Here is a 16,368-nt window from a genome sequence, read left to right on the forward strand (position 1 = left end):
GGGCACTGATATCCCTAGATGTAGACACAATCCCTCTGTTTACAAGCAGTGCACTGTAGAAGACCTTTCTTACAATGATAGACACATGTTGTTTAAAAATTAGGTCACTGTTCACATAAGTTCCCAAATTCCAAACAAGTGGGTTAACTCTTAAGTGTGTATTGTCACTGTAGCAATTCTTTGGGGTAGGTGACTTCCCAAAGGATACATTAATGCATTTTTTGCATTTAGTTTCAGTCCATGATTTTGGGACCACTTATTTATTTGAGACAAGTCTTCCTGCAAGCTGAATTGAAAGCTTCAAAACCTGTCCAATAACTACATGAGAGCATGCACCAATAAAAGCTAAGATAAAGATGTAGGGTAATCATGTAAAACTGAGACACTGGTGCTTTACCTGTGAAAGTTTGGAAGTCAGTAGGGAAAAACGGTGATAAAGATGGTGAAGTTTTTGTTTAATATATTGTAAAAGTGAAGGTGGTGTACCAGCATTTTGGAAGAAAGCTGTGGTGGATGTATTACTCAATGTGAGTAAAGACCCTTCAGATCTGGTTTCATATAGAGCCGTTTCAATTTTAAACCATGATTATAAATTGTTTATAGCTAAGAGAATGTCAGAAGTGTTTCCACAATTGAATGATATGATTCAGCATGGTTTTGTGAGTATTGGCAACATTAACAGAACAGAGATAATCCAAAGGGGAGCAGAGCTTAAGAAATCTTTACTGCTGTTGGTGGGTCCTTATGCAGATAAAGCATTCAGTAACGTCAGCTGGGATTTTATGCATCAAGCAATGGTAGTATTTGCACTCCCAGATAGAATAATGGGGTTTGTAAGGAGGTCATATAAAGGGTCTCTGATGAGCTGTGTTTGAACAGGAATCAGTCAAGGACTTCCCATTCCTCCTTTGTTATTTGCTTCTATTTAGAACAGTGAGGAATAAAAATAAGGGACTCACAATTTCAAGGATTTAACTGGTATGATAATCAAGAAAAGTTACCTTCATTTGGAGAAGATATTATTTTGCATTTGATAAATCTAGAAAAGGACAGTTATGTGTTGCAAAACATTTTGAGCGAGTTTTAGACCTTTTTGGGATATACAGTAATTGAAGATAAAACAAAGATTATGGCTGCAAACTATGTACCCCCACACAAATTGATTCAACAATAACCATATGTGGGGATATGATGAGATAAGGTGTTTAGGTGCATGAATTAAAACAATTCTGTTATGGCAGCTAAGGATATGTGGAAAAAAGCTAAAGAAAAGATAAAATAAACACTGAGAAGCTAGGAGCTCTTGATATAAGCAATGAAAAGGTTATTAGTCTCCTCAGACTTATGTATGTCAAGTCTAATCTTATCAACCTGAGGAGAAGTTGTGGATGGTAATTAAAGACATGAAGTAGGATAAGAAAGCAAGAGTTAAGTGGGATAAGTTGGCTTTCCCCGCAGAACATGATGGTTTAATGTTACCTGATTTGAAGGGGTATTTTAGAGTTATGCAGTTAAGAGTCATTTATGTAACTCATGCGGAAGGTTATAAATCAAAAAGTGAAGAGGGATAATGATTCGACCTCTCAACTATCGCTGTTTTGTAGAGACACCCCAGATGTTTTTCAAAGTTTTGTTCCAGTTCTCCTAAAGTTTAAAATAATTTTGAACATTTCTAAGATAATAGTGCCAGCATTTAAAATGTATCCTTAATTTAGGGCCTTTTCCTTATCTGTTTTTTTTTTACTTTGTTCAAAATTCTGTTGGTAAAAGTTGATGAAATAGGGGAGGAGTAGGAAATATAAAGAGAGGCTATGGTTTTGGATGCATGTCCTTAAGGGAAATAGCAATAACCACGCAGAATTTTATATTCAGAAAATAGCAGAAAGTATTCTAAGAACTAAGCCAGCATAGGAATGGAGAAAGGAGATTTTACAGATAGGAATGACTGCAAGTAGGGTTATAGAATAGGTAACAGGGTGCTGGACTTTAATGGAGGAAGTTAACAAAGGAACCATTGCATTGAGAGGAATTACTCATGCAGGAAAAGTAATAGAGTAGGATAAGGCTAAGCAGAAAATTGGACTGTAGTTTACAGACTACCTCTCTCTCAAGAAAAAGGAAAACTGACATGCTAAGTGAAATACGAGCTCTGAGCTCTGACAGGGTTATTTGAGTCCAGAACAGAAGCTGCTGCTGCTGTTAAAACTGAATAATTAGCAGGGATAATTAGTAGGGCACAAGAGCAGATTGTATGATAACTAGGGAATGGTGGGAAAAGAAAGTAGAAAGGCAGTTTACAAAGGAAAAATGGGAAGAAATCTGTCAGATCCCCAAGTATACACAAAGGTCAAGAGGATTTAGGATTTGCACATGAAAAACTGTTTGTGTAGGTATTTGTATACCCCAAGTGGAGTTTAATGCATTTTTCCTCAGGCTGCTAGCAAATGCTGGAGTATAATAGGGAAGAGAGAGGTAAATGGAAAGGTTTTTTTTTTGCAGGATATAACAAAAGTACAGTTGTGTACACTTAACATAAATGTAGATGTTCGAGTGTATTCACTGTTGCAGTCATTACATTTGGGTTATCTGCTTGCAGTAGCCCTCAGTTGGCCTGATTACAAAGTCTTGGGTCCTGCGTCAGTTGCTGTCCCTTCTTCCATGACATCAGGTCGTCAGGGGTATAAACCATGCAGCCGACACCATTACATCAGTTTTTCTTGCCTCAAATGTCAGATGGCCCCTTAATGGTAGGCAATTAAATATAAAAGTACAATGATATACCTCCAACAAAAAAGCAAATACACCAAAAAGGCTTTTAAGCATAGTAAAGGAAAGTAGAGGTATAGACAAAAGAAGTTAGGGGGCTGGAGGGAGGGTAACCAGGACTACAACAGTAAATACACTCGAACATCTACCTTTATGGTAAGAGTACACAACTGTACTATGTTCTTCGTGTTTCATTGTTGCAGTTATTACATTTGGGTAGATTCCCAAAGCTATGGTTGGGAGGAGGAATTTAGATAGCATTAGGACTAGCTGTAAGGCTCTGCAAGACTGCAGTGGCAAAGCCAGCTCTGGATTTAGAGAAAATTGGCAAATGATAATGCCTGGTGAAAGTATGTACAGAACTCCAGGTAGCAGCTTCTAGGATGTCCCTAGTAGGGACACCGCTGAGAAAGGCTGTAGCGGTAGATGCAGCCCTGGTGGAGTGAGGTCTGATCCCCTGGGGGATAGGGTTTCCATGGTGCTTATAGCAGAAATTAATGCAATGGCCTATCCATTTAGAAATAGTTTGCTTTGAAATAGCCTTCCCCTCTGCCCCTGCAGCAAATGCCACCAGCAGTTGTTCAGATTTCCTTTGAGGTTTAGTCCTGTCCAAGTAGAATCTAAGTTGTCTGTGCACATCTAAGGAATGCAGTATCCATTCACGTTTGTTCTGTGGATTGGGAAGAAGGTTGGCAAATGAATGGACTGATTAAAAGCCACACTGAATACCACCTTGGGCATGAAGGATGGATTGGTTTTGAGGGACACCCTGTCCGCATGAAAGATGATGAAAGGCTCCACTGCCATAAGGGCCTGTAATTCAGATACCCTTCTAGCTGAAGTGATTGATAAAAGGAAAGCTGTTTTCCAAGAAAGAAATTTTAAGTCTGCAGTAACAGCTGGCTTGAAAGAGGCAAGGTGAGTTTCTCCAAAACAAAGTTAAGGTCCCAGGCTGGGGTTGGAGCTCTCCTGGGTGGTCCCAAATATTTGGCCCCTCTGAGGAACTGCTTGAGCAGTGGATGAGAGAAGAGGGGATGTTCTGTGTTATAATGAGCTGAAATGGCTGAGGCATGGATTTTAATGGAGGAAAAAGACAGGCCCTTGTGAAGCATCTCAGTTAAGTATTGTAAAATCTGAGGTAAATTGGATGCTACTGTGCTCATCCCTTGAGATTGGTGCCAGGCACAGAATCTTTTCCATTTTTCAGCATACAATTTTCTAGTACTAGGCCTCCTTGCCTCTAAAATGATATCCATCACAAGTTTACTGAGGGATGGCAAAGGAGAAATTATGTAATTAGCCAGGCTGCAAGGTTCAGTGTTAGAAGCTGAGGGTGCAGAATCTGGTTCTCTTGCTGAGACAACAGGGAAGGAGTCTGAGGCAGGTGCCATGGGGATAACCATGACACACTGCACAGGAGAGGGTACCAGTGTTGGCGTGGCTATTCTGGAGCAATGAGAATCATCCTTGGTTTGTCCTGTTTGATTTTTAGTAGTACTTTGGAGAGCAGAGGCAGAGGGGGGAAGGCATAGACTGCTAGGTTTTTCCAGCTGAAGGACAGAGCATCCACTTTCCAGGATTGTTTGTGGAGAGTCCTTGTGCTAAATTGGTCCAATTGGTAGTTCTGGGGAGAGGCAAACATGTCTATATCTGGGCTCCCTTATTTGCTTGTCAATATGTTGAAAATCCTTGGTTCTAGTTTCCACTCGTGTGAGTCCATGAGGTTTCTGCTTAGTTTGTCTGCCAGTGTATTTAATTTTCCTGGCAGGAATTGAGCTTGTAGGTGCACTTGGTAGCTCAAGGCTGTATTCCACAATGCCATGGCTAGTCTGCAGATGGGGTAAGAATGTGTACCCCCCTGCTTGTTTATGTACCACATAACAGTGGTGTTGTCCGTCTTTACCATTAGTTGTCATGGAAGAATGTGGTCCTTGAATGCTGCCAGAGAATTCTGTACAGCTAACATTTCTTTTTGATTGATATGCAGGTGCATTTGACTTGGGTTCCATTTGCCTGAATGCACTTCCCTGCCAGGTGAGCCCCCATGCATAGTCTGATGCGTCTGTTGTTAGGGTTTGGGCGGCAGGGAGTGATGTGAAAGGTAGTCCCTTGTTTTAGTGGCAGGCCTCTGCCCCCCCAAAGGAACTCTAGGCGTAGGCAAGGTATGATAGGAATCATTGCTTCTAGATCCTGAGAATGTTGACACCATAGGCTTTTTAGATACCACTGTAGTTTCCTCATATGCAGTCTTGCATATGGAATTAGAAGAATGCAGTAGGCCATGAACCCCAAGGCTTGCAGTATTTGTCTTGCAGATAGCAGGGTTTTTGTGGCCACTTGTTTGAAGTAGGTTGTCAAATGAATTTGTTTCTCTGGCGTGAGATAAGCCATCTAGGAAGTTTTATTCAAGCTTGCTCCCAGGAATATAATTTGCTGACAGGGTACCAGATGTGATTTTTTTTTGTTTATGGTGTACTTCAAACAAGTTAGAACCCTTTGTACAAAGGCCAGATGATTAAAAAGTATGTCCTGGCTTTCTGCCTGGATTAGACAATCGTCCAAGTATGGGTATATTTGAATATTTCTTTGCCTGTAAAATGCAATAACTGGAGCTAGGCACTTTCTGAATCCCCTGGGCACAGTAGATAAGCCAAAGGGCAGTGCAGAGAACTGATAATGCATGTAGCCTGCTTTGAAGCATAGGTATCTTCTGAAAGATTCCCTGATTGGGATGTGCAGATATGCTTCTTTTAAATCTAGTGTTGCCAACCAGGCATCTTTGACTAGCATAAGAAGTAATTGGTGAAGAGTCAGCATCTTGAATTTTGGAATCTCCTAAAAGGTGTTTAGAGTAGACAGGTCCAGGATAAGACGCCATGAATTGTCTTTTCTGGGTACCAGGAAAAGTCTCAAGTAGAAACCTTGTCCCTTTTCCTCTTCTGGTACCAGTTGAATAGCCCCCATGCTTAAGAGAGAAAGCACTTGTTCTTGGGCCTCTGCCCACTGATTTGGGGGTAGGTCCAGCCACCCGCTTGGTGTTAGCAACATGTGGAAGTGAAATCTGTATCCCTGGGACACTATATTTAAAACACATTTGTCCTGGGTAATAAGTTCCCAATTCTTTGCATGAAGAGCAATCTTTCCCCCCAAATGGGGCAGTCAGTTGATAAGTGCTTGGAAATTTTAAAAGGAAGTCATTGAGACTGTTTACCATGGGGGGAGTTTTATTATTCCCAGATTTGAAAGTGGAGGCCCCCCACTGCTTAGTCCTGTGTGTCCCCTGGGACTGAAACCTAGGGTTTTTGCTGTGTCTGAGTTTGGCTTGAGAAGACCTGGAAGGGGCTGGAAAGGACCAATTCTTAGAGGGCCAGTGCCTACTAAATCTAGGAGGCTGAACTGTTAAGAAATCTTTAACAGTTTGAATAGATTTAGCTTTATCTTCCATCTTTTTAAGAACTTCCTCAGCCTTGTTGCCAAACAAGCGGTCTTGATTTAAGGGAGCATCCAACAGTTTAGCTTTAACATGATCAGGCAAAGATTGCTCCTTATGCCAAGCATGCCTTCTGAGCACAGACCCAGTAACAGCAGCCCTGCAAGAGGCCTCTAATGAATCAAAACCACATTGCAAAGTATGTTTTCCAACTTGTTCAGCAGAATGCATTAAATCCTGTAATTCTTTATTTTTTTACACAGTCAGGAATCAACATCATTTTCTGTTTAACAATCCAATAACATGTTGCTGATACTTTAACATATAACACTGGCAGTTTAAAGCCCTAATGGCCAAGGTTGCAGAAGTGTAAACCTTCTTACCCCATCTATCCAGCGCCTTGGAGTCTCTATCAGAAGGGGTAGGATTTTTAGCAGTAGAAGCCTTAATGCCCTTGGGCCCCTGTGAAATAGTCTCTAGATCCACAATAGGATTTTTAAAAAGGAACTTGTGGGACTTAGGGACCCTGTAGTATCTGTCAGGTTTTCTGGGAGCAGGAGGCAAGGAATCAGGGGCCAAACTAGATTCCAAAAAAGCATCATCAACAATGTCTAGTACAAGAGGAATAGCTAAAGGCCTATGCTGAGGTAGGAGAAGGAAATCCCTAAGCCTCTTTTTTGAATCACAAAAATCCTGGCTTTCCCAGTGGAAATGCTTCCTTAGAGTATGTAAGGTTTCCCCAAAAGAAAAATCCTTAGGAGGGGAAGCAGAGGGAATGGAGTCCTCTGCATCAGAATCTTCATAAGTAGATAAGGGCAAATCCAGATCATCAGAAGAATCATAAAAAGCAGAATCCTGGTCAGACAATTCATAATTAACTTCAGTCCTAGGCCTCTTAGAAGGGGGGCGGGTTGGCTACCCCTGATTAGAGTTATTAGATCTTCAGCCATTCTTATCATTTGTTTTTTAGGCATAGAGGCCTGAGCATGTGGCCTGGGCATCATTTTTGTAGGCATGGTTTGAGATTTAGGCCTAAGTAAAGAAGGCGGCGTCGGTTTAATATGCAAGTCCATAGGCCTGAATACACCCTCAGAAGCCGGTGCCTGCACAGTGGCTTCAGACCCATCTAAGGTAGAGACATCCACGGGTTCCATAGTTGAAGCATCTCGTGACATACTGGACTCTGAATGGGTCTCAGTAGAGGCCTGCGAATCAGAAGTAACAGGTAGCAGTGTCTGCGAAAGCGCCTCACTGAGTACCGGCGAACTGGTGACTGGCTTAGGAGAAGAGTCGTTGGCAGTTTTGGACCTCGGCGGACTGTCTCTGTCTTTACCTTTGCATTTTTTTGGAATCCCGGTAGTCGGATGGCTAACCGACAACATTTCTGGATAATTAAACCGAGAACCGAAATATTTAGAGGGGAAAATATACCGACGACGGATAGTGCGCTGATTAAATAAAGCACAAAACTGACAGCAAGGTACATCGTGGTCAGGGCCTAAGCAAGGAAATAAGTACGGATGAAAATCTTTATGAGGTATTTACTTTCCACAAGTAATGCAATTACTAACTTTTACTGACATCGGTAAGGAGCAAGGAAAAAGTTTCCCCAATGGGGTACTTAGCTTTAGTTGAAGACTTCAGTTCTGAAACTCGAAAACGAAAATTTCAGGAGTTGGCCGACCGGCACTTGCGAACTGCTTCTGCTTCGGGCACCGCACGGCAAGAAAGACTGGGGTAATGGCTTAGGCTGCATGTTTTATACCCCTGACGACCTGACGTCATGAAGGAAGGGACAGCAATCGACACAAGACCAAAGACTTTGTTAATCAGGCTGACTGAGGGCTACCTGCAAGCAGATAACCCAAACGTAATGACAGCAACAGTGAAACATGAAGAACATCTGGGAGATTAAAAAAAAAAATTCATAGAGTACTTCAAAGGAAATGTTGAGGAAACTAATAGCTCTAACTAAGAACTGATTCTTTTGTGCTGGGATATACAGTAGAAATTGAATTGCCTAGACATAGCAATGCCTTACTAAGTTTAAGGCTGTTGGCTTCCAAAAACAGCAATTAATATAACTAAAGTATTCAGTATTGTAAAGCAGGTAATATATCTGGAGGTGGGATCTTAAGAAAAGAGGAGGAACAAATTTCATAGAAATAAATTACATTTTTGGAAACAATACATGCATAATAATGTTCAGAAAGAGTAGTGAGGTTTAAGGGAAGGCAGGACATGAGTAGTTTATGTAATGCCAGAATGAATGAAAATTGTTACACAAAGAAATATGTGTATACTGCATGACAATAAGAATGTAAATTATGTTTTTTTTTCATTTTTGTTAATGTTTATAAACTCACGTTACCATTTAAAATGTGATGATTTAATCAAGATGATTAAAAAAGAGGGGATTGGACGCTACTACTGACACAAAGAATAGTTACAAAACATTTATTCATTATGGCTTGCACTCAGTTGTTAGCATCTTTGCTATTGTGTAGAAGATAACAGGTCTTCCTAAAGTGCTTTTTGTTTACTCAACCATTTCGAAATCCAGGTGGGACACTGAAATTTTCATTACTTATAACAAAGTTTATCATTATGTAGGTAAAGCACTATATTCATCAAATAACATTTTCTTCCCATATTATAATAGGGGTGTGAGATTGTGTGTGTGTGTGTGTGTGTGTGTGTGTGTGTGTGTGTGTGTGTGTTTGTGTGTGTGTGTGTGTGTGTGTGTGTGCACGCTCGCGTTTTTCCATGACTCCATCTAAAAATGAGAAATTATTCCAACTAATTTTAGTAATTTGAATATGCCATTACTTATTCTGACAATGTTTTTTTTAAATAGGTACACGATGGACCAGATGAAAATGCTCCTCTCCTCAGCAAACTGTGTGGAGGCCAGCTCCCAGCACCCATCACATCCACAATGCACCAGATCTTTGTACGCTTCCGTTCTGACAACAGTGTACAACACAGAGGATTTAGTGCTCGGTTTTCTGAAGGCAAGTGCTCATCAAAGTGTCACCATACTTATATGTTCTGTAACTTCTTTTATGTTCTTTAGGCATTTGCAAGCTTTACTATTAATAACAAAAAAAAAGAATCTACTTAGCTTCTGCTTTTTGATGTCCTATCAAATTTTATTTTTTTTTAAGTAATCCAACTGAAAATCTGTATGTTTTTACACCTGACATTTATCATGCATTAGAATTAATGAGACAATATCTGTTATGGAGTTTAAACCCGCAAACACAATACCAATATTACCAAGCGTTGCCTTGTCATGAAGAGATTAGTGCGGTCCCCCTACTCTAATTGCCATCATACATATGGGTGCTGCCTTCATGTGCTTAAAAACTTTTATCTAATCAGTACAAATGAAAAATCTTTAAAACAGCTTGTTATGCCTTCGACAGAACTTTGCCTTGCATATTTACTCAGAAGTTGAAAATGAAGTACAAAACTGCCTGCATTTTTATGTTATATCATTTGGCTGAACCAGAAAGGAATTCACCCCGTTTATATTTACTAGCTTTTTAGACAGTTTGCCACTGTCTGATCAATCACAGTTACATCAAAGCTACATGATGCAAAAAATGAACCTTTGAAAGAATTATCAGCTGGTAAGAGTGGTCCAGGAGACAAAATGAAGAATACAGGGATACTCCATCTACAGGCATCTTCTTGAGTTATGAAAGGATGAATGCAGCTCCCCTCATGGACACAGGAATCCGCCAGCATTGCCTAAAAGATTGCATGAAATGAGGACCAGTTATACCACAGCTGGTTCAAGCAAGATGGAGCGTTGGGGGAGGCTGGTAAAATAAAGCCACATCCATTCAGTTCTGTTTCTCCATAATTCTTATTTTGTCACAGAACTAACCGGTTCCTGTATGAAGGCAGCAACTATGGAGACTAAAATAGTTATTTGGAATCTGCACAGAAAAGTCAAGCAGCAGAGTGACATGGGACCAGAATGGAGAAGGAAACTGTTACTGATTCTGGATTCCATTGATAGGATGGCAGACTGAGGAGAGAGAAAGACAAAGGTTAATTTCCTGTCCTGTGTGTTGGCTTGGAGTAACAAGAAATGCATTTTTGGGACTATGACAGTGGGTATACTCAATAACTAGCTGCAAAAGATATAGGTATAATACAGATTGAGAGTTCTGATTTTGCGGGAATGGCTTTAAACGAACAGCACATACACTAGCATTCTGCAGAGTGCTGTCTGTCAGTAGTATAGCTGACATTAAGGTGGTGTGTGCCATTGGGTTCAATGTGTGGTACAAAATTACATTAAGTTTAGTTTTATTGGGAACTAGGTGTCCAGTTGGTGGGGACGATGCTTTCCATCTGTTTCAGAGGTATCATTTAATCTTTAGCATTTTAGTATGGACGGCGCAGTGGTGCAGTGGTAGCATTTTTGCCTCACAGAAAGAGGTTCTCCAGTTTGATTCTTGGCTGGGGTGCCTTCTGTGTGGAGTCTGCATGCCCTCCCTGCATTTGTGTGGGTTTCCTCTGGGTACTTCAGTTTCCTCCCATATTGCAAAGATATGTATCTGGAGCATTTCTCCCTGGGCCTCCGTATTGGCTTCGTTCCAAGTCGGACTTTCCCGGTTAACAAATTAAAAATAAATAAATAAAATAAAATAATCCATTGAGTACTAATTTAGTATAAGACTATTCATTTATAACATGCAACTGAGTGTTATGTTATAACCTGCCCTGCAATATTGCAACCTCTGAGTTAGCTATAAAAGAGAAAACATACTGGTAGCCTCCTCTACTATGTGTTCAGAGATACCCCTAGAAAGTAAATCTGGGGAAGTTAATTTAATCAAGAGGTAATTGACTTAATATTCTTTGATGAGTAAGTCCTAAAAAGACCCACACATATCTGTTTGGCAGAGGAGCTAGGATTCTAAGTGTATGATTTAAATGTTTCATTAACAAGATTTTAAATTAGCTAATGCAGTCGCAAAAAAGCAGCAGGAGAATCATACTCAATCCCCTCAGAACATCAGAGATATTGATGATGCATACTGCACGTGTCAGTGCAATAAAAGTTGATCAGTGTAAATGGAAGGAAAGGTATACACATATCTTCATAGATATTCCAAGGCCACTGAGTCTTATGACCATTCACACCACACCAGTACCTTTCCTAAGGACACACAGCGTTTCCCTAAGAGAGCCATACCAGTCGGTACCCATCCAGTCATCTAACTTATGGTTAAAGGAAGATAGTGAGCTGCAATGCTTGTCATGCAGATGAAGTTTATTCCAGAGGTTTATGAGGCACTGGGTTCTAAACCTGTCCCTCCACCATGGTGTACATATCTGTTGGTCAAGATTTAGGTTCCTGGTTCTAGTATTGGTTAATATATTGGACTTGCGGTGAAACAGGAAGTCCAAGACAGTGGGATCTTCATTGGTGAGATATGTGAGACAGAGATCCCTCCTCAAAGTTTATAAGACACTGAATAAAGAGACAGAGCTTCCATCCTCTCCTGGTAGTTGAGGGACATTAGACCTTTGATATTTTTGTTTATGAACCTTTGGAGTCTTGCTAATTGTTTGATATGTTTAGCAAGATACATTCCAAAAGAGAAACTGTACTCAGTAAGTGGCCTGATCGATGCTGAGTATAATGGAGTGGTTATCTCCTTAGACTTTGATGATATTCCTTTGGCAATTAGCTGAGCTAAATAAAAGGATTTCCTGACATCCACAGTCACACATTGTGACATATTGATAGCCATGTATTGCTGAAAGATACTCCTTGAATCATGTTTCCATGTAAAGCTGTAATACATGAAGAAATGTCTTAAAGTGATGATCAAAGGTTCAAAGTTAAAGTTCTACTTAATACTCTAGGTTTGGAAAACCATTAAAGAACAGAGATGTATGGAATGTTAATCATGATTCTATGGACTAAATAGTTGCAATTATTAAAACTGTTTTTGAATATGGACAAAACTACTATTTTGACATAGAAAGCCTATGACATGCTGATTATAGAGTTTAGATTAATTTAAATTGATTACTGTAACACACTTAAATATGCAGAAATATAAATGGATGTAGCTATAAATATGCATATATAGATATATTTCAGGGTATTCACAAGCATCATGTAGCCATATATGTGACTTGTGAGCAGTGAATATGGGCCCTGGTTCAGAATACAATGCAGTTTATAGACAGGGACCCCACAGTACAGATCACATATAGTGGCTAGCTGAACCACATGGCATAACCATACATGCTAGGCATAATATGCTTTAGCACGTGTGCAAGTGAATCAAATCTGCAGTGATCTGATTAACTAAAACAATCCTTAGATACCTTTCCCTATCACATACCTTTATCTAACTATGTAAAGGAAACATTAAATACAATGTTAAGTTCAAGGCAATGTAAGCAGACATAACTGTGTGAGTGTGTGGTCATTCATGCTGTGTGAAACATATTAGGAAGTTGATGGAAATCTAATAATGTACACCTTAGGTATTCAGGTTATGAATTTGCACTGCTATAAGGAGGCAGTGAATACCACAGCTTGCAATGGAAGGACCACTGTACCTCTTTCTGTGGACTACTCCTGCATAATCTTTCTGAGGTCTACTGCATAAATAACGTACATCTACTTTATGCTGCTGGGTACAGATGGATGGTGCCACTGGGTCATAGCCTAACTGCGGTTACAATACACCAATGACCATGGGTAAATCATGAGCATTTCAGCCTCTCTGGCTATGTCTATGGAACAGCCATAATATACACAATATCATAATAAAGAGATCCTGTGCCAGGTGCATCCCAAATTGCAGAAGGGCAGTGATATCACTATGTTAATGAGGGAGGAGATTTGTTTGTATTATTGTGCCTGTGTGCACAGCAGGTGAGCATGGGATATATCTGAGCAACCTTTTATAAGAATCAAGATTTAAGCAGATATCCACCTTGTAAAGGTGATGGCATCATTCAGCTTTGTAAGGCAGAGCAGCATATCTGCTTTTTTGTACCATTGTATATATTTGTTATTTTTGAAGCTGTTGGTCTACAGTCATACTCCTGATACTGTTGGTCATACATACTCACATTAATCCATGGTTTATAGGTGTACACACACACACACACACACACACACACACACACACACACACATATATATATATATATATATATATATATATATATATATATATATATATATATATTTATTTATTTATTTATTTGACATTTGTTAACTAGGTTAGTCCAGCTGGGTCGAAGCCCTTTTTCAGTGGAGACCCGGGGGAAAAAAGCTCCACAAATACAGACACTCAAATGCATAGCTACATAGACAAAGGCATAGCTATTTAGACAAAATTTGCAAGATTTAAGCAAAAATTACAAAACAGAGAAAAACATGAGATTGCAAATAGCTTCTAAAAATCAGAAAAGTGCAGACTAGTACAGTACAGAGTAAATGGTACACAAACAGAAACATTTACATTCTTTATCTTCAGTTCACCTGAATAGTAGCAGTAGGAAAGAACTAGTTAGGTGCAATCATTTTGTTTGTGTCTATAGTAAAATGCAGGTACAAGATAGAGAAAAATAGAAGAAATAGGAGTATGTAAAATATATATAGACACACACACTCACGCATATAGTGTATAGTGTTTTCACTGAACATGTGATTTAGTGAATGTTACTGTTGCTGATTACGTTTTCTGAACCAGGTAATTGGTTTGGTTATAGGTGTGGGAGTTAGTCTGCGAGTGTTTGCTGGTTAGGGATAGAGTAAGGGCAAGGGAGAGGGGTAGTTTTAGTGATGTGTGTGTATTTGTGTGTATATGTGTATGTTTGTGTGTCACATGTGTAAATGTGTCCTGTAGAACTTACTGAGGTGCTATTAGGGATTGGAGTGTGCATGCAAGTGTTTAGAGGTCAGAGGTAGAGTAAGTGTTTGTTAAGGGGATAGTTTTAGTGTTGTGCCTGCCTATCTGATTATGCACGGAGCATGTCAGATCATGTTGTATAATGGTGCTGTTAGAGAGAGGGTTTTTTTGGCAATGTGTAGGGTTGGGGTTGGGGTAGGGGCAGTGTTAGGGTTAACACACATGTGTAAAGCCCCCTTGTACCATCTCAGTCATATATACTAACTGTAACCATTAGGTTTCATTATAGGATTATAGGATCAGCCCATTCATGAGTAATAATTTTCTTTTGTAAAAGTCTGTTTATTTCCTCTCCTGCTGTGATACACATATGATAAGGAAATGAGATGGATCTGAAAAATATAGGTTTGACATCACTAAAACATGAGTATTAGCTGTATTTTATTTTAATTTACCTATTTTTTCTTTAAATACATTCATATTTCAATAAACATTTCTATTTCGTTCAGTCCTCCCTATCTGACAAATGGGACATGAGCCACAATCCGGCCTTCTTCTAGTATTCCTTAACCTCAAGCTCCTTCAGAAAATCTCCCATGATCCCCCTGTTCTCTCTCTCTGCCCTCTGATCCTATTTGCCACTATTAATGATCAGATTTATTTGCACCTTTCCTGTTCTCAGCTAAGTACTGCACTAATTTCAATCATTTATTTTCTTTACTATATTTAGTAACTTTTCTCTTGTTAGACTCCTTTTAGGATTTTTGCAAGTCCCTTGTTTATTTTTCTCAAATGTTTGTTTAAAATAGTTTTCTCAGTTCCTAACTTCTCTTCTCTTCTCTTTATTCCTTCTGTTATATATTTAGACATTTTCATAGTTATATATTTAGAATATTTCGAATAGTTATTAAATTAGAATTTTTTTGTTATACTTTATTGTTGACTTTTTGGGCTATAACTGCTTCTGTGTTCAGGTTGTTGCACCTAAATTTTTTTTTTTTTTTTTTTTTTTTTTTTTTTTTTTTACAAGGACTTTAAGAAATGCAGCCAGTGTAACCACAAAAATCCCACCCCAGAACAGCCGCAGTCTCCATGTGGTATACCTTGGTCTGGGCCATCTTTCAGCGGATTGTGCCATACACATGGACTTTTGGCCTTGTTCCCTATTAAGATGTTGAAACAAGCTCCTACTAAAGGGGTTTATGCCTACTGACTCAAGTATACTTCTGACAAGCTAGCAAAACAGAAAGAAAAGGAAAATAATTCTAGAAAAAGGAAATTTGAAGAAGTGGACCCATCTTTGACTCTGAAGATCCCATAGCAGAACTTGGTAATTCCACCTTAGGCACTGTTCTAGGTGCATGCACATTTCCTCCAGCTCTGACTAATTTAGATTCTGTTGTGGTACAGGACAGGTCTCCAGGAATGTCTTTAGTCAGACACTCAAAAAGGGAGTTATCCTGCTTTTTGGCCTCATGATCTTCATCGGGTCTATATTAGAACACCGAACATTCAAAATGTCGAGTGTTCTAATATTGAACCCTAGCAAATGAAAAACAAAACATTGAACATTCGGAACAACAAATTTTTTCCTAGGGAAAAATTTTGCTGTTCCAAAACACATACACACAACACAAGCACACCAAACAAACAGCAATCCACACACATACACCTAAACTCTAACACCTAACCCTACACTAAACTATACAAACACCACTAATTATCCACTTACTGTAACCCAAACCCTAACCCTAAGGTCCATCACTATCGCACAGTCACCTCACCCGCGCCCTAACCCTAACTCACCTAACCCGCCCTAACCCACACATCCACACAATCGCACACTTACCTGACCCGCGCCCTAACCCTAACTCACCTAACCCGCCCTAACCCACACGTCCACACAATCGCACACTTACCTAAACCCGACCTGTAACTTTCCACCAGAGCACTGAAAATACCAAAGCAACAGAAACAGACAACCAAATTCTTTCCCTAGGAAAGAATTCGGTTTCCTGTTACTTTGATATTTTCAGCATGCGCTGAAAGAGGTTCGATATTAGAACACCCGACATTTCAAATGTTCGGTGTTCTAATATAGACCCTCTTCATTTACTTTCTTCCATCCTTCAGTCTGATAGATCCTTCAGTAGTACAACAGATGTAAATTGGGATTGAATGATATAGGCTTTTTGAAGGCTCAAATTGAGATGGGTTGCCTATCCCCCTCAAGTTCAAGAGCAGATTGGGTTGGCCAACAATCACTGT

The 16,368-nt window shown here is 39.5% G+C and overlaps 1 protein-coding gene across 1 annotated transcript in view; it reads left to right on the forward strand.

Moving 5' to 3' along the window:
- Nucleotides 1–16,368, forward strand: part of LOC122792709 (cubilin-like) — a 3,134,001-nt gene that overhangs the window by 1,659,186 nt on the left and 1,458,447 nt on the right. The window contains exon 32 of the mRNA XM_044060295.1: nt 9,054–9,210. Within this exon, the coding sequence (XP_043916230.1) occupies nt 9,054–9,210 (157 nt within the window). The remainder of the gene's footprint in view (nt 1–9,053; nt 9,211–16,368) is intronic.

This window comes from Protopterus annectens, chromosome 2.part0, assembly GCF_019279795.1.
Source record: "Protopterus annectens isolate FY-2018-M chromosome 2.part0, PAN1.0, whole genome shotgun sequence".
NCBI classification, from domain to species: Eukaryota; Metazoa; Chordata; order Ceratodontiformes; family Protopteridae; genus Protopterus; species Protopterus annectens.